Genomic DNA, 21,097 nt, shown 5'->3' on the forward strand with positions numbered 1-21,097 from the left:
GTGCAGAAAAGCAGAAGACAGAAGTTTTGGGACAGACAGGAAGAAGGCAAGAGAAAACGGGGGTGTCCAGCAAAAAGGTGGATGAATGGAGTTTATGAGAGAAGAACTGCATCAGTCAGTCATGAGTGTCAAACAACATAGGAGAATGGCATTAAATGGACAGAAATGGTGACAGTTGATACAAAACCCTAATCCCATGTAGAAAATGCAGAAAAAGGGGGGTTGATGATGATGACATGCTGCAGCTTCACAATCAGAAAGGTTAATGCAACTTTGTGTCTGCAGACTTGTTGTATCAAGTACTGGAAGGTATGTCTTACAGAACATATAGGCATACAACAGGAAGGTCAAAAAAGTACTGCAAAAATGGTACAAGGACTTCACAGTAATTTACATGTAGATAAATGAAAATACCATAATAAGCATTCTGTGCCTAAGTACACAGTTGTAACAAAGATTTGTACACTTATTAAGCAAGTCTGAAATTCAACTGGAGTAAGAAAAAGCTGGGGTAATTATCAAAGAATTTGTTTTAAAGAGGGTGACTGATGTTCCTTTGCTGCAGTCTTCATAACGGCATTGTGGTATCTTAAACAATGGAATAATTCAAAAATGCAGGACATACACACACACACACACACACACATATGTATAGATGCACACACACACACATATGTACAGATGCACACACACATGTATAGATGCGCACACATATGTATAGATGCACACACTTATGTATAGATGCACACACAGTGTATAGATGCACACACTTATGTATAGATGCACACACACGTACACACGTCCACGCCACACACAAACACAAGATCTTTTTCAAAAGATGAAAAGAATACTAAAGCCAATTATTAAAGTGGAACATAAGCTCATGGTTAAAAGTGCAAGGGAATTCTGACAACATGTGATATCTTCTATGCCAGAATGAAAAAGAAAACAGCGGGAAAGGTAACACTAATGAAATCCATGTTAAAACGAAGCCCTTGTGGCATCTCACTAGTTCAAATTCTGCCCCTCTGCTTCGCTGCCTTCCTTCTAGTGTAAGACAATGGCCTCCCTTTTATTTTGTACTGTTGAGTCAGTGCATGACTCCACAGTCATTTTAATATGACTGTACTGTTTACTGCTGCATGTGCTGCTAATAATTTATTTTCATACATACAATATTAGGGTTGTAGCATACTTACGTTTCTCGAGGTTAGCTTCCATGTTGTCTATCTATTCTGAATCTCGAGGTTAGCTTCCATGTTGTCTATCTATTCTGAATCTCAAGCAGTAAAACAGTCAAGATTTCACAATTCATATTTCCAGGAGTTGGAGCAGTAAAGTACAATTGTGTAAGTAAACTTATCTTAACAGCAGGTACAGTAGCCTAAGGTATATGGGACTTCCTGGTAAACAGTGGACCAGCCAGTCAGCTTCCAAAGCTTTAGGGCATTGTCCACTTACCATGCACAAGGGAAGTAGTGTAGTCAGTGGCTAGCAAGCCAGAACATTGGAGCTTTCTCATCCCCAAAGAAGGGGAATAGAGGTCTAACAAACAGAGTTCACACCCTGGCATAAAAAAAAAAATATATACATAAGGGATGGAAGTGGTGGCTACTGCAGCAGTGATCATTTGAATATCTACTGCTATGGTAAGTTTACTTACACAGTTGTACTACACTCAATAGATCACTGCTACAGTAGACTTGGCTATACAGAATGAATATCAAAGCGAAGGAAATCGTATTAAAGTCCAAGAGCCCCTGGAAAGTAGCCTAGCAAAGCTTGCTGTGCACATAGAGTATGAATGTAGATTTTAATGCTTGGTAAATGGATGCACAGATGATTAAGTTGCTGCATATAGCATATTTCTAGAGTCTACCCCTTTCCAAAATGCCACAGAATAGTCAAAGCCCTCGTAGAGTGCGCCATGACCTTTCCTGGAAGTCTCTTATTATGGAAAGAATAATAAAAGGCAATAGCCTGGGATAACCACTTATAAACTGTCCATTTTTGACATTGCCTTTCACTTTTTTCTTACCTTCATAGAAAATTAATATCTAGGTAGCAATCCTGAAGGTTTTAGTTCTGTTTATGTTGTATCTAAGTTACCTGTGGACATCCAAAGTCTGCAGAAGTCTTTCTCCCTCATTTTTAGGTTCTGGAAAAAAAAACAGGGAGAAGAATGGCCTGGCTCAATGTACACTCTGAAACAACTTTAGGCATAAAGAAAGGATTTGTTCTCTAAGCAACCCTATCCTTATAAAAAATGAGATAGGGGTGACTCACCATTAAAACATAACTTTGACATTCTTCTTGCAATTGATAATACTGTTTTTCAAGATAAGAACCTCATTTCAGCATCAGAAGCTGGTTCAAAATAAAACAATCTAAGTTTTTCCAATACAAAATTAAGATCTCAAGGAGAAGTCACTGGTCTAACAATTGGGTCAATATGTAAATTCCCTTTCAATAACTGTTTCATTTGAGGTATGGCAGAAGGGGGCCACCTAAGGCCAGACAAGCAGAAATGGCCAAAAGATAAACTTAATAGAAGAGTAAGAAAGGCCAAAGGATAATAAATCACACAAATGCTGTAGAACCATAATTGTCTATACCTTGAAAGTGTTTTGGTTCTTGGCACCAACTAGAAAATCTCTTCCACATACCCATATACCATTTTCAAATCACAGCCTTCTTTGCTTCCTTTAATACCTGATACATAGCCTCACAAAAAAGGGTGCCTAAAAAAAAATTCAAATTCTGCTATCCAAGCTGTCAGTTGAAGAAGATGAAGGTTGGAGTGTATAAAAAAATCTTTTATGAGTAATTCTGTTCTATGAGGATGTTTATGATAATTGCCCTTAGACATTTTCAAAAGAAGGGAGAACCACTGTTGCCTGGACCAAAGGTAGGTCACCATAATTATCTATGTCGAGTCTTTCTGAATCTTTAGAAGAGCCCTGGTTATCACAGGAAAGGGTGAAAAGCATACAGGAACATTCTCATGGATGGGAATGAAAGCACACCTGTCTTCCAGGCCTTACTGCAAGGAGTGCTGGAGCAGAACTTTTTTTAACTGCCTGTTGTGACTGAAGGCAAACAGATCTAACTTGAGGAGTTCTCCATAGATGGACCAGTTCCTGCAATACCGCCAGGTTCAACATCCATTCATGAGGGATTGTCCGGGTCCTGCAAAGTGGGTCTGTAGCAATGTTTTTCTCTGACAGAATGTAGGTAAACTGGGAGACGCAGACTGAACTGAGTCGTTATTTCCCAAGATGACACAGATAGTCTGCAAAGGGGATAGAACCTGGATCCCCCCTTTTTCTTTTTTTACATACCACTTCACTGTGATAATGTCTGTGATAACTAGCTGTGGGTCTGGAGCCCAAAGATGGTTCAGAAATTTGAGACCATATACTACAGCTATCATTTCTTTGACTTTTATGTGTTTAAATTTATCATGCTAGATACAGAGGCTCTGAACTTGCCCTCCCTTCGGAACAGCTCCCCATGCAAAGTCTGATGCATCTGTGGTTACAGACTTAGTAGTGACTGGCAGGGAGAAACTGGAAAGAGATACCCCTGATTCACCAACCACAGTAATTCTATCTCCACAAATCCTAGAAGTTAAATAGAAAGGGTGTACAGATATCTGTCCAAACCAGTTCGACATACCACTGAATTTTCCTCATCTGAATTCTGGCTAATGTATTCATGAGAATAGTACAGGCCATGAAAAGCAGAATTCTGAGAAATTCCCTGGAAGGTGCCTGAGGCTGGTTGGAAAATCTTATAAACAAGTTTCTTATAACATTCCACTTTGGCCTAAGGAAGAAAAGACATCTTTAGGATACCTTCAGTAGACATTCCAGAAACACTATCTTGTGAAAAGGAATGAGAGAAGATTTCTCTTTGTTCACCTGAAGTCCTAGGCTGAGAAAGAGGTTTACTACCCATGCACGAGATTCTTGACAACCTGTGAAGGAATCTGGAAATACAAGGCAATCATCTAAATATGGAAAATGTGACTGCCGTGCAACCTGCAACGGGCAGTTACAGACGTCAGACACTTTATAAATACTCTTGGAGGTACAGATAACCCAAAAGGCAAAACAAAAAACTAAAAATGTGAACCAGACACAGAAAATGCAAAAAGCTTCTGAAATCTTCAATGACTGGGATGTCATAAGCAACTTTTGAATCCAGGGTTAACAGAAAATTGCAAGGTGGAATGAGAGGAAACACGGACTGAAGAGAAAGCATTTTGAATTTCGGGAATTTGATGTGAAGGCTTAGAAAAGAAAGGACTAGGATAGATCTCCACTGACCTTCTTTCTTTGGCACCAAAGTTATCCTTGAATAAAATGTGTTCCCTCTCAGGTTTGGGGGGAACAGAATTAACCACTCCTAAGACAACATCTAATCAAGAATAGGAAGGAACACTGAGATTTGATTACAATGTGGAGGAATCCCTTAGAAAGTAGGAAGGAAATCCCACTGTCAGTTGTGGTGGGTGGGGGCTAAACACTTGATGGGGCAAACAGTCTGTTCCCTTAGCTTGGTTTTGGGAAGACCTTCCTTTGGTTTTTGAACCTCCATGACACTACTTTCTAAACTTTCCCTCACCAATGCCCTGTTGGAAAAAATTTTTTTCTGTTTCCTGAAAGAGAAGCCTAAACTGTATGAAAAGTTTCTGGTATTTTTTTGAAAGGAGGGTTAAAAATCTGGGTTACCTCCTGAATTAATTTTCCCTTTCCTCAGACCTTTTAAGGACCTCAGCAGAGCACAGTCCAGATAATGCTTCTCTCTCCAGAGGAACATTCAGAATTTCACATTTCATATCCTCTGTCAAATTCTGAGAATATAGATGAGCAAATCTTCTCATCACACAGTCAGAGGCAGCTGCTCTGGGTACAGCATCAGTCATGTCATAAGCATTCTTTAAAGAACGCCTGTTATCTGAGACACAGAAGCTGCAGCAGAATTTAGAGATGCTTTAGTTTCTGCTGAAGGCAGCTCAACAATTAGTTTATTCATATTGTCAAAGGAAGCCAGAAAGAATTTAGAAATACAAGCATAACAAATTATTATTCTGAAGGCTAAGGCAGAGGAAGAATAAACTTTCTTCACAAACCTATCAAGGGTTATTTTCCAGTTTGTCATAAGACAGGATTAGCTGTTGTAATGAGTCTGGCAGAAGCTGACTTTGACAGAGAAACTGCTGCAGGATCTGAAATCAAGTTACAAAAAGGAATCCATGTGTCTGAGGCAATGTATATCTGACTTTCTTGGACAGCATATATGACTGTCAGGTAAACTAAAAGTTGCAAAATAGGCACTGTCTATGGCTGGCAACATGTGAAGAACAGGCAAAGGATGAGAAAATCTACCTGTAACAAATCATATCTTTGTTGAGATTCTGGAATTTCTTTTTTTTTTTTTTTTTTTTTTTTTTGCTTGTTCCCACTGAAATAAGTCCTTCATTCTGGTAATAGTTATCAGAAAAAGACAATGTCTCAAGAGAAGAATCTGAGGAATAACTTTCCTCGGAATTATATTCCCCATTATGAAAAGAGGAGACTTGAGAAACACATTCCCAGTCTAAAACATGATCCTCCAAATGAGATTCAGTATCTGAGAGAAAGAGAGAGGGCAAAATCTTCTTTTTTTAAATGACAAGAGTGCTCAATATTAAAAGAGTGAAATGACCTAACTAAACCCTTTGTAAAGTGCAACTAATCCTCCTCATAGATTTCACAGAAAGAGCAATGTTTCACTTTTCTTTTAGTTGGTGGAACAACTAGAAAAAGAGTGGCTAAAAGCATGGTCCCTTCTCCCAGAAGGAAGTGCCTCAGAATGGCTTATTTGAGGAACATTCACCTGGTCCTTTCACCCAATGCCAGAAAGGGCAACTGAGCAGCCACAGAAGTTATGCTTGTATCCAAATCCCTAGTGCCTTCCTGAGGAACAGCACCAGAGGGACTGAGAGAAAAGATGATTGCTCCAAGGAGCAACTGATATCTACAACAGTCATCAACCAGCAGATGAGGCAAACAGGAAGTTGGAGTGAAAGCCAAAGCCTCCCAGGTAACTTTTTTCTTCTTGTGGATCAAAAATGGATTAAGATTTACTAGGCCCAAGGTCCTTGGCCTAGCTAAAAAAGAGGTTGACAAGCAGAGAGTAGAGTCTGGAGAAGATGGTGTTACCTTCTGAGAATGAATGAATGAATCAATCAATCAATCAATCATACTGTCTGAGGTAATTTTTTTTTAGCCCAGGCCCCAACAGCTTAAACAGTACACTTTTCCTCACAAAAAGTAAACATAAACCAGATAATCCCCAAAGGGACACAGGGCCAACTGTCAGCCAAAAAGATGCTTGACAAAAATTTAGCAGAACTTTAGATGAGTTGATAAAACATCCTGACAATAAAAGGAAGTACTGAGGTAAAGGTTTTAACAGACCACCCTCAAAAATCAAAAGTCCAAGACCCTGATAATATCATTTGAAGCTAAAGTTGTGATTTTCCTCATAAAATTGAAATATTTTTAAGGGAGTCCCCTCAGGGAATCATTAGACAAAACAGAAGATTCTGAGGTAAAAGGTGATTAACAACCAGTGAAAAAGTACAGTTTTGTACCTACCATAAATGTAGATGTTCGAAGATCCACATTGCTGCAGTCCTTACACTTGGGGTAGTCCGCTGTCCTCGGTCGGCCCGAATATCAAAGTATTAGGCTGACGTCGGTCAAGGCGCTTAAGACTGACATCAGGACGTCAGGGTACAAATGCGCATGACCGATGTCATATCCTCAGTCTTTTCTTGCCCCAGATGTCAGAAGACCCTAAACAAAAAGGTCAAAACCAAAAGACAGCAAAAACAACCAACCACCCTTGCACTAATCCTATGAACAATATATACAATATTCACAATATTTACAACCCAAACCACACAACCACCTCTAACAACAGAGGGGAAGGAGGGAGGGTAAATTGGACTGCAGCAATGTGGATCTTCGAACATCTACATTTATGGTAGGTACAAAACTGTACTATGTTCTTCATCTCACATTGCTGCAGTCCTTACACTTGGGTAGAATCCAAAAGCAGAGGTAAGGGAGGATGGCAAAACTATAAAGTAGTAGGAGCTGCCAAAATGCCCTGTAAAATAGCAGTGGCAAAACCATCCCTAGATTTAGAGTAAAGTGGAAGGTGGTAATGCTTAGAGAAAGTATGCACTGAACTCCAAGTAGCTGCCTCCAAAATATCTTTAGTTGCCACCCCCCTTAAAAAAGCTGTAGAAGTGGCAGTAGCTCTAGTGGAATGAGGCCTAATCCCAGCTGGAATCTCCTTACCATGATGGGAATAACAGAAAGCAATACAAAACCCAATCCACTTAGAAATAGTTTGTTTTGACACAGGCTTGCCCTGAGAACCCAAAGCAAAAGAAACAAACAACTGCTGAGACTGCCTGAACCCTTTAGTTCTGCTCAAATAATAACGCAACTGCCTGTGTATATCCAAGGTGTGCAAAATCTTTTCCCCTTTATTTTGGGGATTTGCATAAAAAGTAGGCAAATGAATAGTTTGGTTTAAAGCCACACTAGAAACCACTTTAGGCATAAAGGAAGGATTAGTACGTAAAGATACCCTATCCTTATGGAAAATTAAGAAAGGCTCAACTGCCATAAGGGCCTGTAATTCAGAAACCCTTCTCGCAGAGGTGATGGCCAACAAAAAAGCAGTCTTCCATGATAAATATTTCAACTCGGCAGTAGCTGCAGGCTCAAAAGGTTGTAGAGTGAGTTTCTCCAACACAAAATTGAGATCCCAAGCAGGAGTAGGAGCTCTACGCGGGGTCTTATATTCTTTGCCCCTCTAAGGAATTGCTTAAACAAAGGATGAGAAAACAATGGTGGGTCACAGTCATAGTGGGCAGAAATTGCTGCAGCATGAATCTTAATAGAAGAGAAGGACAAACCTTTGTCCAGTAACTCAGCAAGATATTGAAGAGCCACACTTAAATTAGGCTTAGCAACATCAAATTCCTTTGCTGCACTCCAAAATAAAAATCTCTTCCATTTATTTGCGTATACTTTCCTTGTACTAGGCCTTCTGGCCTCCAAAATAACATTCAAAACTTGCTGCGGAAGCTGAGACCCTCCAGGGTTCAAAACAGAATATGCCAGGCTGTTAGGTGAAGAGAGTGAAGTTTGACATTGAGTAAATGACTGTTCTCTTGAGACAGCAGGTGTGGAATCGAAGGCAAAAGCCATGGAGGCTCCCGAACCAGACTTCTCAGTAATGGGTACCAGTGCTGTCGAGGCCAATCTGGAGCTATGAGAATCATCTTTGGCTTGTCCTGTCTGACCTTTAGGAGTACCTTTGGGAGGAGAGGCAGAGGTGGAAAGGCATACACATGAAGATTGCTCCAATTGAAAGAAAGAGCATCCACTTTCCAAGCTGTGGGATGAAACCTTTTTGTGCAAAACTTTGGCAGCTGGTAGTTTAGTGGAGAAGCGAACAGATCTATGTCTGGAGTTCCCCATGACACTGTCAATTTCTGAAATACATGAGGATCCAATTTCCACTCGTGGGGATCCATAATTCGTCTGCTCAACACATCTGCTAAGGAGTTCTGTGCTCCCGGCAGAAACCTTGCCTGAAGATTGAGCTGTAAACTGAGAGCAGTCTCCCACAAAATCATTGCTTGTCTGCATAGAGGATAAGAATGTGTTCCCCCTTGCTTGTTGATGTACCACATGACAGTTGTGTTGTCTGTTAGAACCAACACCTGCCCTGGAAGAAGTAATTCCTTGAAAGCTAGTAATGCAAATTGGACTGCTAACATCTCCTTCAAGTTGATATGTAGATGTTGTAGTCTGGCAGGCCACGTGTCTTGTATCCACTTTCCATTTAGATGAGCTCCCCAAGCTTTGTCTGAGGCATCTGTCGTTAGAATCTGACCCGCCTCTGGCCGGGTCACAGAGAGTCCCTTGTTTAGGTGACATTCCTGAGCCCACCACAAAAATTCTTTTTGAATGCAAGGTATTATCTGAATGACAGTGTCCATATCTTGGCAGTGCTGTGTCCATACATTTTGAGATACCATTGTAGCTTCCTCATATGCAGTTTGGCATTGGGAAGCACCAGAATACAAGATGCCATGAACCCCAAGGCTTGAAGGACTGTCCTTGCAGTCAGCCTGGACTGATGAGACAAATGATGGAAGTAAAGGGAAAGATTCTTTTGTTTGTCCGGGGTCAAAAAGGCCATCTGGGACGCTGTATTCAGTCTCACACCCAGAAAGCACATGTCCTGAGAGGGTACTAGACTGGACTTTATTTCGTTCACAGAATACCCCAGGCATCTTAGCACTGCTATCACATATTGCAAATGATGAAGAAGCTCGTCCCTTCCTTTGGCCAGAATCAGGCAATCGTACAAATAAGGATAGATCTGTATTCCTTTTAGCCTGAAGAAAGCTATCACTGGAGCCAGAACCTTTGTGAACACTCTGGGCGCAGTAGATAAGCCAAAGGGCAATGCAGAGAACTGATAATGAGAAGTCCCAGCTCGAAAACGCAGATACTTCCTGCAACTTAGCCTGATAGGAACATGAAGGTAAGCCTCCTTGAGATCCAGAGTCACCATCCAATGATCTTTGCCCAGCAGAGGTAAAAGCTGTTGTAACGTCAACATTTTGAACTTGGGAATGTCCAGATAAGTGTTGAGGATAGATAAATCCAAAATTGGCCTCCACGTGTTCCCCTTCTTTGGTACTAGGAACAGGCGAGAATAAAATCCTAGGCCTACTTCTGGCAGAGGGACCGGCTGTATGGCCCCTATTCGCAGCAGCAGAGAAATTTGTTTGTGAGCCTCTATTCTTTGCTGAGGAGGAACGTCTGGCATGCCTTTGAAAGGAGGCAAGGTATGGAAATAAAACCTGTAACCCTGGTGTATAATATCCAATACCCATCTGTCCTGGGTAATTAAACTCCAATTTTCTTTGAAGAGTGCCAACCTTCCTCCCAAAGGTGCTGCCAGACAAGAAGGCTCTGGCAGCTGAAAAGGTAGGTCATTGGGCCTGTTTACGAAAGGACTGGCCCCTGCCCTCACCCGAAGACTGTGCAGGTGAACTCCCTGTTCTAGGTCTGAAAGAGCCCTGAGCTCTGCCCCTCCCACGTCTGGATCTTCCCCTAGACTGTGAATCATAAGAAGGGTACGTCCACCCCTTAGCAGGCCAATTCCTACTAAACTTCGGAGGCTGAACTTGCAAAAAATCTTTAACAGTCTGCATAGACTTAGCCTTGTCTTCCATTTTCTTTAAAACTGCCTCCACAGGTGAACCAAACAATACATCAGACTGCAAAGGAGCATCTAAAATCCTTGTCTTAACATGGTCAGATAAGTTCTGATCCCTCAGCCAGGCGTGCCTGCGAAGAACTGACCCAGTGGCAGCCACCCTAGACGAGGCCTGTACAGCATCAAATCCACATTGTAAAGAATGCTTACCCACCTGTTCAGAAACATGTACCAAATCTTGTAATTCTTTACACTCAATGCCTTCTGCCAGAGCATCCACCTTAGACTTCAATTGAGAAAGAAGATAGTTCTGATATTTCAACATGTGAAACTGGCAATTCAAAGCCCTCATAGCTAAGGTGGAAGAAGTATAAACTTTCTTTCCCCATCTATCCAAAGCTCTGGCCTCTTTATCTGGAGGAACCGGATTTTTTACCACAGAGGCCTTGACACCCTTAGGTCCCTGACTAACTGTTTCTGGGTCCGCCCTAGGACTCTTATACAGATATTTATGAGCTTCAGGCACCCTGTAATACCTGTCCGATTTAACAGGAGCAGGAGGCAAAGAATCAGGATTAAGTGAAGCCTCTGCAAACACATCTTCCACAACATCCAGAACAGGTGGTATAGCCAAAGGCCTATGCTGGGGTAAAAGCAAAATTCCCTAAGCCTTTTCCTGGAATCAGAGAAGTCCTGACCTTCCCACTTAAAATGTTCCCTCATGGAATGAAGAGTCTCTGAAAAAGAAAAATCCTCTGGAGGAGAAGCAGAAGGAGTAGAATCATCCACATCAGAATCAGAATAAGGAGAATACTCCTGCAAGTCTTCAGCCGAAGACTCTGAAACATCCGAAACCTGCTCAAAACTCCCCAACTCTGGTTCCACCCTAGGCCTCTTATCAGGAGGGCGCAAAGAACCTCTAATCAAAGTAATTAAATCTTCTGCCATTTTGAGCATGTGCTTCTTGGGCACAGATCCTGAAGAACTAGGAGTGACACCAACAGAAGCTAAACCTGGCCTGCCTCTGGGAGAAGCCTTGGAAACAGAAGGAGAGGGCCTAACCACCCTAGGAAGGGAGGGAGTACAGTAACCTGAGAAGCCCCTTCAGCCTGACCTGCCTCCTGAGAGGCCACATCCTGCAATATCAAAGTCTCCCCTGGGACTCCAGAGAAGCCTCCGGAACCACCGGTTCCACCGACGCCTCTAAAGAACCGGCGTCCGCACGGACGACTCTTCCTGCCTGGGTTTAGCTGCTTTGTCTTTGCGCTTCTTCGAAGAAGCGGGCGTCGGAGCATCCGATGGCATATTGTAATTGCACCGCTTCCCGAAGACCAACCTGGCACAATCTAACCTTCGCTTAATAGTGCGCTTATTAAACCTAGCACAAAAGCGACACCCAACAACGTCGTGCTCAGGCCCCAAACAAGGAATACACAAAGTATGATAATTTCTATGCGGTATCTGTTTCCCACAAGAAATACAGTTATTCACTTTTTCTGACATCCGGTAAACCACTGAGGCAAGAAAAAACTAAAATATTCCCCAACCGGGTACTTAGCCAACTTTGACTCGGTCTGAAACTCGAATTGAAAATTTCAGAACGCCGAACGGCACTTGCAACGCTGCTTCTGCATCGGACCATGCGGCAAAAAAGACTGAGGATATGACGCCGGTCATGCGCATTTGTACCCTGACGTCCTGATGTCAGTCTTAAGCGCCTTGACCGACGTCAGCCTAATACTTTGATATTCGGGCCGACCGAAGACAGCGGACTACCCCAAGTGTAAGGACTGCAGCAATGTGAGATGAAGAACATCTGCTCATACTACGTCAAAAGTTACTTTCTGACTAAAAAAAATAGTCATTTCCTTCAGAAGCATTAAGTTGTGGAAGGTAATCCCCAATGGAAACTTACCTGCCCAGCCTTGTAAAAGCCCTAGCCAATGGTTAACTACACAAAGCCCTCACAGAAGCACTGGTGCATGAAAGGTGTCCTAAAGCTTTGAAAGCTGGCAGGCTGCTCCAGACTTTGGCCCAATGTCACATATAGCTTAGGCTATGGCAGCAGTGATCTAATAATCAACATCCTAAAAAATCAAAGTATTTAACAATATTTTTCCTATCAGTCAAAACAATAATACAAGGGAAGAAGGATACATGCAGTACTTACACCTATAATGTCTGCTTCCACAGGGAAGAGGTTTAAGAATGCAAAAAGCTGGACTGTGAGAATGGTATAAATCTGAGTAGCAGACAACATCAGCATCCCTAGTGACAGCAGCATTTTCAGTTCCAGTTCACCTATGAACAGAAACACATTGTATCATTTATTTGTGTAACACAATGTACCCTTATACTACAAAAGAAACAGATGCTGCACTACACAATTTCTGTTTGCAAATAATCCTATCAACATTATTTTCCCATCCGTGGAATCAAAACGGTCGATACAGTGCTAAGTAAAAAAAACAACAAAAATAAACAATAAACCTAAAATTCAAACACTGGCATTGCTTTCCTTCAAGCAAATTCACAGGCCATTACTAATGGTCATTAATTCCATGGTTAAATTACAGTTCGCTACACATAATTCATCAATGTCTGACTTGACTACAGTATATTTTAATATTACATTTTTTATTTTAATTCTTTTTTTGCCTAAATTTTCTAGTTAATCTAGGTGTTAGCTTACTGCTTATTGAATGACCTACTCTTTCCACCTGTTGACATCTACATTCCATGTCACCCCATGATGACACCCATATTCTTATACAGAAGTAATTCCTCGGTAGCACATTTTAGGAAACCAGCAATGGAGACAGTTCAACAGAGGAAGCCATGAATGTCATACTGTAGGAAATGTAGCTTTTTTATTGAATGTGCTGTGTCCCCAAGTATTCAACACATAGCCATGCTGTGCTGCTGCTTGACAAAATGTCATCAGACTATAAGCATACCCATGTCTGACTTACTTAGCGTCTGTGTTTACAGCAGTTTGTTTCTGTCATTATGCCTTATGATTTCCAGTTTACATTACTCACCATAAACTGTACATGACTTATCATTATGGAGTGATGCATTACGTCTGCATTATTCATTTTAGTGTCTACATTTTTATCCATCCATAGAGCAGTACAACTCATTTTTCACGCAAATACTTAGTCAAGATATAAAAAACAGTGATAAAGTATTATCACAGTAACAAGAACAAAGCCATCAAAGTCACTGGTATTAGTCATTCTACTGTAGATACAGTTACGTAATAGCTTTTGCAAAATACTGTACTTAGCATGGAGAAAAACAAGTTCACAGTATTACTATACAAAATAATTAAAATGGGACCATTCTGAAATCTGGAAAGATATTATAGGTACAACAGAAATCCAGACCGACTAGATCTTAAATTTAACAAAATATATATACACTCCAAATATCTTAAATTTAACAAAATATATATACACTCCAAACCATCAAAAGACATGCAAACTAGAATAAATAATACAATTCAGTCTGGAGATACAAGAACTAAGTTAATAGTATGCACAGTAAATGAAGTTCTGCACTTCCAAAACAAATTAGTAAGGTGAAGAGAAATTCTGACACATTTTGGACCAAACATAAACCGAGGTCAGCCTTTGTATGGTAATTGGTAATTTCACTTGCATTGCTATCCAATAAAATACCTAGGAGAAATCAATTACCTATTATACACAAAGACATATACATTCAACAGCAAATACATAAAAATATGCAGCTATATTTTTCCTACTGAAAACAAGATTCAATATCAAAACGTTCAATAAAGATTTCAAGAATCGAAGAAAATAGTGCCTGGTTCCTGTCTCATAATGACCTTGTCATCAGCATAAAACATGTCTGTAGAATGCTTAGTCACAGCTACCCCCACTGTTTGCCAAAAGGCTGATGACAAGATCAGACACTGGCTTCTTAGTAACACATGATAATGAGTAAAACAAGAAATGACTCCATCAATGTATCAGTCAGTAAAATATTTCATAATCCAGCCTACATTTTTTTCACAATAATTAAAATGTACGGAATGAAACAGTGATGAGCACTAATAAATGTACACATTAAAAAACTTTTGTATACAAAACTGCTACAGGTAAACATTAATGGGCTATGGTGTTTTGATGACTCCAGCAGTATTTGAAAAACTGGAGCAGAGCCCAAACAATATTTAGATTTCAGCATATTTCACTTAAATCAGTTTGTTCCTCTTCTCTCTTATTCCTTGAACACTGCTTGACTCAGTGCTGTAAATAATTCACCATTGCTTTCACTGTCCCTTACTGTTCCCTCTGCTTTAATATATTATGCATTAGCATTTTATAAATACTTCACATTCAACCTGATTATAACAAGCATGCCAGACTCCATCTCCAACACATATATTCTACCATCATCACTAAGCGATTACTGCCAAATCACCTTTACAGTTATCAGCCATCCTATAAAACTACCACCAACATTAAACACCTTCAGAAACCACAGTAGCATTAATTTTGATAAACTCATAACCCTTCTCACAGCCTACAACTGGAACCATGTACTCTCCTTCCATGACCCTAATATAACAGCTGTAAGCCAATAGTCTACACCAGCTGCAAGGCAAATTCTTCCCACCTATCCATAGGCTTTATAAACCCACCAAAACTAAATGTCTATCCACTGAACTCAAGCATCTATTAACTCTAAGGGATGAAGCATGGCAAAAATGGAAACAAACCCCCCAAACTGACGGCACCTCCTATAAAGTCTTAAGTAACTTAGTCAAGAAGTCAATCAAAAGGCACAAATGAAATCTCCAAACACAGAAAAAAAATTACCCTCTTCCATTCCCCCAAACACTTTTTGAAAGAAGTTAACCTTCTTACAGGACGAACACCTCCTCATGATACCTTGTCTACAAACACCATTCAGTGTGATACAGCAAAACCATATACAGAAGATTTCCTTACAGAATTTAGCACTCTCCCATCAATAAACTCTACACCTTCCACAGATCATAGATTGTTCATCTTACCACCAATTCATCCCCCCTTCCACTTCAAATGAATTCATCCCAAGGAAGTATTTATTCTACTTGAATATATTTCTACTGACACCCCTGCTGGATCTGATAACATAACCCCCTGGTGCATATATCACTGCAGACAGCATCTATGTCTTCCTGTCACCCACACATACAATCTCTTTCTCACCCACAACACTATGTCACAGATTTGAAAAACCTGCTTTAATTAAACTCCTTCCAAAGCAAACCAGACCAAAAGATAACACTCACTTCTGTCCAATATCCATCCTCCAAATTCTGGGCAAACTTCTAGAAAACGTACTCTATACCCAATATTCTCTTTTATTATCCAGCGGTAGCACCTGCTCTCCCAAAAAAAAATAAATAAATAAAAAAAAACAGTATGGATTCTGGCCTGGACGAAGTACTATGACATTACTTTGGTCCCTGATAACATACTGCAAAACTCTGAACGTGGCTTCCTTACAAGTGTGCTATTTACAGACATGACAAAGGCATTTGACCTCATTGACCACTCTTTTCTCCAAAACAAAATGACTGAACTTGGTATTACTCCAGACACCAGTCCTGCTTTAAAAACGTTCTTACTGACAAGACACTTTAGAGTTAAGATAGGATCCTCCCAATCTGAATCTCCAGTGTCTTACCAAAGGTGTACCACAAGGATCCACCCTTGCCCTCCTCTTCTCCATACTCATTAATACACTTCCTTGCAACTGCCCCCAATCCCCCACTTTTCTCCTCTGTAGATGATATGGCCATTTAATGATCAGGACACTCTCCAACATTCAATGCCTCCTCCAGTCTGACAGCTCCACCAATGGCTCTTAAACCATAAACTACTTCTCAACCCCCACCAAGACCAAAATTATGCTTTTTGAAGCGCCACAGAAAATTCATCAGACACCCAATTCTTTTTTTTTTCTTGATTGAGGAAGTCTCTATTTTATCTACTCTACCACTCCATAAAGACAAATTCCATCTTCAAATACCTAGGATTATGGCTTGATCAGTAACTAAACTTACATTTCAATATATAGAAAGTGATAGCCAAAATAAACTCCCTGCTCTTAGGGATAAAAAAGATCTCCCCTCCTCTATCACAACCAGCCAGGTTAGCCATTGGCGAAAGAGCTCTCCTTTCTCAACTTGAATATGGGCTCCCAATTTTTGCTTCTTCCTCCAAGACAAACATTGCCACACTCCAGGCTATCTCTAACAGTATCTGCGATTCACTACAAACTCACTTCTTTGTGAGCATCACTGCATCATCCTAGAAAAAGACAAATCCATCCATCCATGCACACCACCTTTCTTCTATTTCTGCATATGGGGTAAAAAAAGATCTAACATACTTTTGGGATCCCAACTCAACAAACTACTCCAATTCCACACATTTACTTGCCTTGCAACTAGACTTCTTGAAAAAAAAAAAAAACTCCTCATAACACTTGCAACACTACTCACAAGCCACAGCTGCTTGACTGAACAATGGACTGTGCTTGTTCATGAGAATGTGTATATATATATATATATATATATATATATATATATATATATATATATATATATATACATCTTTTTCCCATGTAATTAGTCTGAACTACTCTGTTATTGCTTACATTTCTGTATTTCTTGTTTTTGAAATGTTTTGTATTTCACCCAGTCTGAGCCTATAATTGGTCAATATTGATCAGTGTACTACTCTGATAGACAAATTTAAATAAATACATTTTGAACGATGACAGTGCTGAGTTTAACATTTGTGTACCGATCTCATCTTAGTTTTGAAAGGTCCATTTTTCTTGCTCAACTAACCTACTCAGCAGAAAGGCTTACTTTTTCTGCTTATGTAATTGATTAAACAAACAGTTTGAGCTAGTGCTCTGGCTGACTTAATGGTGTGCCCCCTGGGGACGGAGACTCCTTAGCTTGTGTGCACTGCGGAAGAGCGAAAAAGTTGATGACTGCAAGTAGGACAGCAATGACGGACTTGCCTTGCAAAAATGACTGTACATTATAAGCATATGCTTTTTTTTAATCCAGTATAACTTACCAAGTTATACTCTTCTAACATAAAACACAAGGTGTACATCAATGCCATCAGTGAGGAATTAGAGAAAATCCTACTAGTCAGTAAAATGCCTCTAAATCTGGGAAATGATGGGTAGAGTCTAATTCTTCATCTATCTTCAATCTGAACTCAAAGTGCAGCCTGCCTGCATTAGAGTAGCATGATTTCTCAGACTGAAATGAGTGGCATAAATTGCAGCGAGTAAGATAGCAAGTAAAGCAGGCATATCTTGTTTGCGCACATGCTGACCTTTTCTGCCTGACAACTGTTTTTCTTAAATTTGGCTTTAACCTTTAGAATGAGGAAATGACCATAACCCTTGCCTTATGCTAATTTCATTGGGCACAAAAAGACTGCAGAATTAATACTGAGCTTGGCTTTGTACTAGCATCACCTTTGTAACATCAACGTTATGACCTACAATGAAATGTGGCATTTTGCTGGAAAGTATGACTAAACACTGGGCATCTTGATAATTGTATAACTCGTTATGCAGCTTAACTGCTTTGTGGCATTTAAAAAAGGGATTATGAACCACATTTACTGATTTTACAAGTAGATGACCACCGGGGCCCTTTTTCAGCTGCAAACTATATTATATACTCCAAAAGGCTCACCATCAATAAACAAGGCTTATCAATTAAAATCTTGTAATTAGAAAATATGAAAAACAAAACTCCAGAGGTAACACCAAAGTAGAGGCACCAGAACACGATTTATTATAACATTAAAACCAAAGTGAGCGATTTCACGTTCTGTGTAAAATGCTTCATTAGACTTAAAAGCACTGATAAAAATTCAAAATTAAATAGTATTCAACAACCTATCATAGCAAGCAACAAATTAAAGTGTTCAATAACATTTTAAAGAAACAGCATTCTTTTAGCCATAGTACAAAAGCATATACTCATAATACATTACAAACATAAAAACATATATATACATATACACATACATATATATATATATATATATATATATATATATATCTCTAAAACAAAACACATTGTTGTTCAAGATTAATTCAAACAACATGGTGTATCTCATAATATTAGCATTTGGGATGTCCTTGTTAGTCAAATATAATCTAACATAGTCCAAACCAATCTCATTTGGAATAGCAGTGAACAGTCTTAACATCTAGTGTTACCAATAATACTTCATTAGCATAAAGTGGTGTATGAACACAGCCGCAGTTTCTATGGTATCAACAATCTTCCTAAGGTGTTTTTCAACAAAAATAGACAGACTCTGTTAACCAGCCCCTACTAGAGACTATGGGTCTCATAGGAGGGTCAGCCAAATCTTTATGAACCTTGGGTACACATGGATTCTCTATTAGAAAATACTTGTATAACTGTATATCAATAATATTACACGTTAAAAGATCATATACCTCACTATGAACATTTTTATTTACTTATTCAATTCCTCATTGGTTAATCGTTTGTACGTGTGAAAATCACTAAGCATGGATAACATCTTATCTTCATATTTCATTTTATCTAAAGTAACAACTGCCCCTCCTTTATCAGCTTGCCTAATAATGATATCAGTGTTGCCTTGAAGATTCTTTAATGCTTCACATTCATTTTTACTAAATTGTAAAAATTACATTTACTGAAATTAGTTAATTCTAACATATCTTTTTGCATGCTTTATCAAAAGCATCTAACAATGGGTTAACAGGGGGTACAAATGCAGTACGTTTCTGAAAAGTATTTGCAACAGCATTACCTTTACTGCCATACAGCAACTTTAAAGCAATGCTCCTAGTAAACATTTTAATGACTTAAACGAGATCAACTGTGTCAATCCCTTCAGAAGGGAAGAAAAGAGTCCTTTATTTAACACTGCTTTGTCAGCATTATTCAGGGCATAACTTGAAATGTTAATGACTAACTCTGACTCACAGTTTGCCAGGTTTTCTTGAGGAGCTTCGTTTGGTAGGTTATCTCCTCTGAGGAATATGACAAAAATAACCATTTAACACTTTACTTAAAAGAAGTACATTGAATTTCGTCCCTCTGGACATCATCAGACAGTGAATCAATGACTGCAATCTATTCTCCTTATATAAACTTAGAGTTATGTTAACAGTTACATCAAGGCGAAGTCACAAAACATTCACATTAATTCAATACGGCAATGTCTGCTTTTAAAATAAAAATTACAATTTTCAATTTCATTTACACCTGAAGGAGTACAGGCTTTAAATTAATTTTTAAACCATACTTTTTCAGTAAAGTAAATCATTCACTGCAGCTTTACCAAGTCTAAATTTAAATTTTACTAATATAACAAACTTACAAAAATGCATATTTACACATTTGAGAATACTTCAAAAGAACATTTTTATATTACATGTAATAGCATATGTTTATAAATGTGTTGCTGGAATTCCCTTGATAGCATTCTCACATAAAATCCAGTATAAAACACACATCTAGCAATGCATACTACACTAATGCACACTGGTTGAAAAATAGCCTGGTATTGCATAAGACATTACTCTACATTTAAGGTTTCAACACCAGAGTCGGAATGAGAACAACTGATTACATGCACTGCAGGCAATCGCTCCTTTTTTGCCCTTCCACTATGTAAGTGGCCCCTCTAAGCTATCCTTGAGCCTTTTCCCCATTTTGTATACAAAGATGGGGTGTTCACCTTTGTAACACTGCTGGAAAGCCCTTCAGGATTTTTCAATTTCCTTTAACTATACTATGTATTTTATCACGTCTGTTGATTTATTTTCATTGCTATTACCTTTTACTACTCCTCCCATCTTTGCACTGATTAATTTCTCAGGTTAGTCTCTTAGCTGGAACTTTTGTTTTAGTTTCTTAACTACTTATATTGCCAGTCATCTTCCGAGAGATGGCTAAATTTAGTAAACTGGCCTTTCTATGTTTATTTTTATCTAGAAGTAAATCATACTAGAGTACAGAAAGTAGACCTTACTAGATTAATGTTACAGTCCCAATTTATGTATTATTTTAATAAAGTGTTTAACAGCTGTTTTATTGCAGTTTTTCAGTTACAGACTAATTACAATAATAATAGGATAGAAATTGATTATGAAATGTATCAGAGAGAATAACAGTATTATGCTCATCTTTAAGGCAGATGTACAACTGATAAATGAATTTACTCTGTAAATCTTCCACAACCATTTTGCCCAGCATTTCTAGCTGGTTTGCGAATATTTGTCAAATATAGCAATGTACAAGGACCACAAGGTTTGTGTTTCAGTTATTCTGAAACATGCATAATTATGGACTTCACAGTTTATACTAGGTTCAATTGGTGCTAGACAAGACAATAAAAAGTACAGTATATGTCAAAAGATTTTAATACTCTTAACATATACTGGAAGAATCACGCAGCAAAAAAGGTAGGCCAAAAAAGAGTTTATTTTACATGCATGGAGACCTGCCACAAAGTTCTTGGTTGTCAGCAGTCTAATTTCTACACACTTTACATGGGTTTTTATACCCTCTTTTGTGCATACACAGCAGCTGGTTACTAGACAAGGAATTTCAGTCAAGGCTATAAATTCACTCACTGGAGCCTTAGATGGTAAAAAGTCAGACACAAGATAAGTTGGTGCCTACATCAAGGTAACATCTATGCACTCCTCCTTGGTCAGAGGT

At 39.1% G+C, this 21,097-nt stretch overlaps 1 protein-coding gene across 3 annotated transcripts in view; it reads right to left on the reverse strand.

The window, feature by feature from the left end:
• Window positions 1-21,097, reverse strand: part of RNF13 (ring finger protein 13) — a 1,555,558-nt gene that overhangs the window by 1,344,545 nt on the left and 189,916 nt on the right. For all 3 annotated transcript variants that reach the window (XM_044070602.1, XM_044070603.1, XM_044070604.1), the window contains one exon: window positions 12,479-12,609. In XM_044070602.1, coding sequence (XP_043926537.1) covers window positions 12,479-12,592 — 114 coding nt within the window. In that variant the 5' untranslated portion in view covers window positions 12,593-12,609. The remainder of the gene's footprint in view (window positions 1-12,478; window positions 12,610-21,097) is intronic.

Source organism: Protopterus annectens, chromosome 4.part1 (genome assembly GCF_019279795.1).
Source record: "Protopterus annectens isolate FY-2018-M chromosome 4.part1, PAN1.0, whole genome shotgun sequence".
Taxonomy (NCBI): Eukaryota; Metazoa; Chordata; order Ceratodontiformes; family Protopteridae; genus Protopterus; species Protopterus annectens.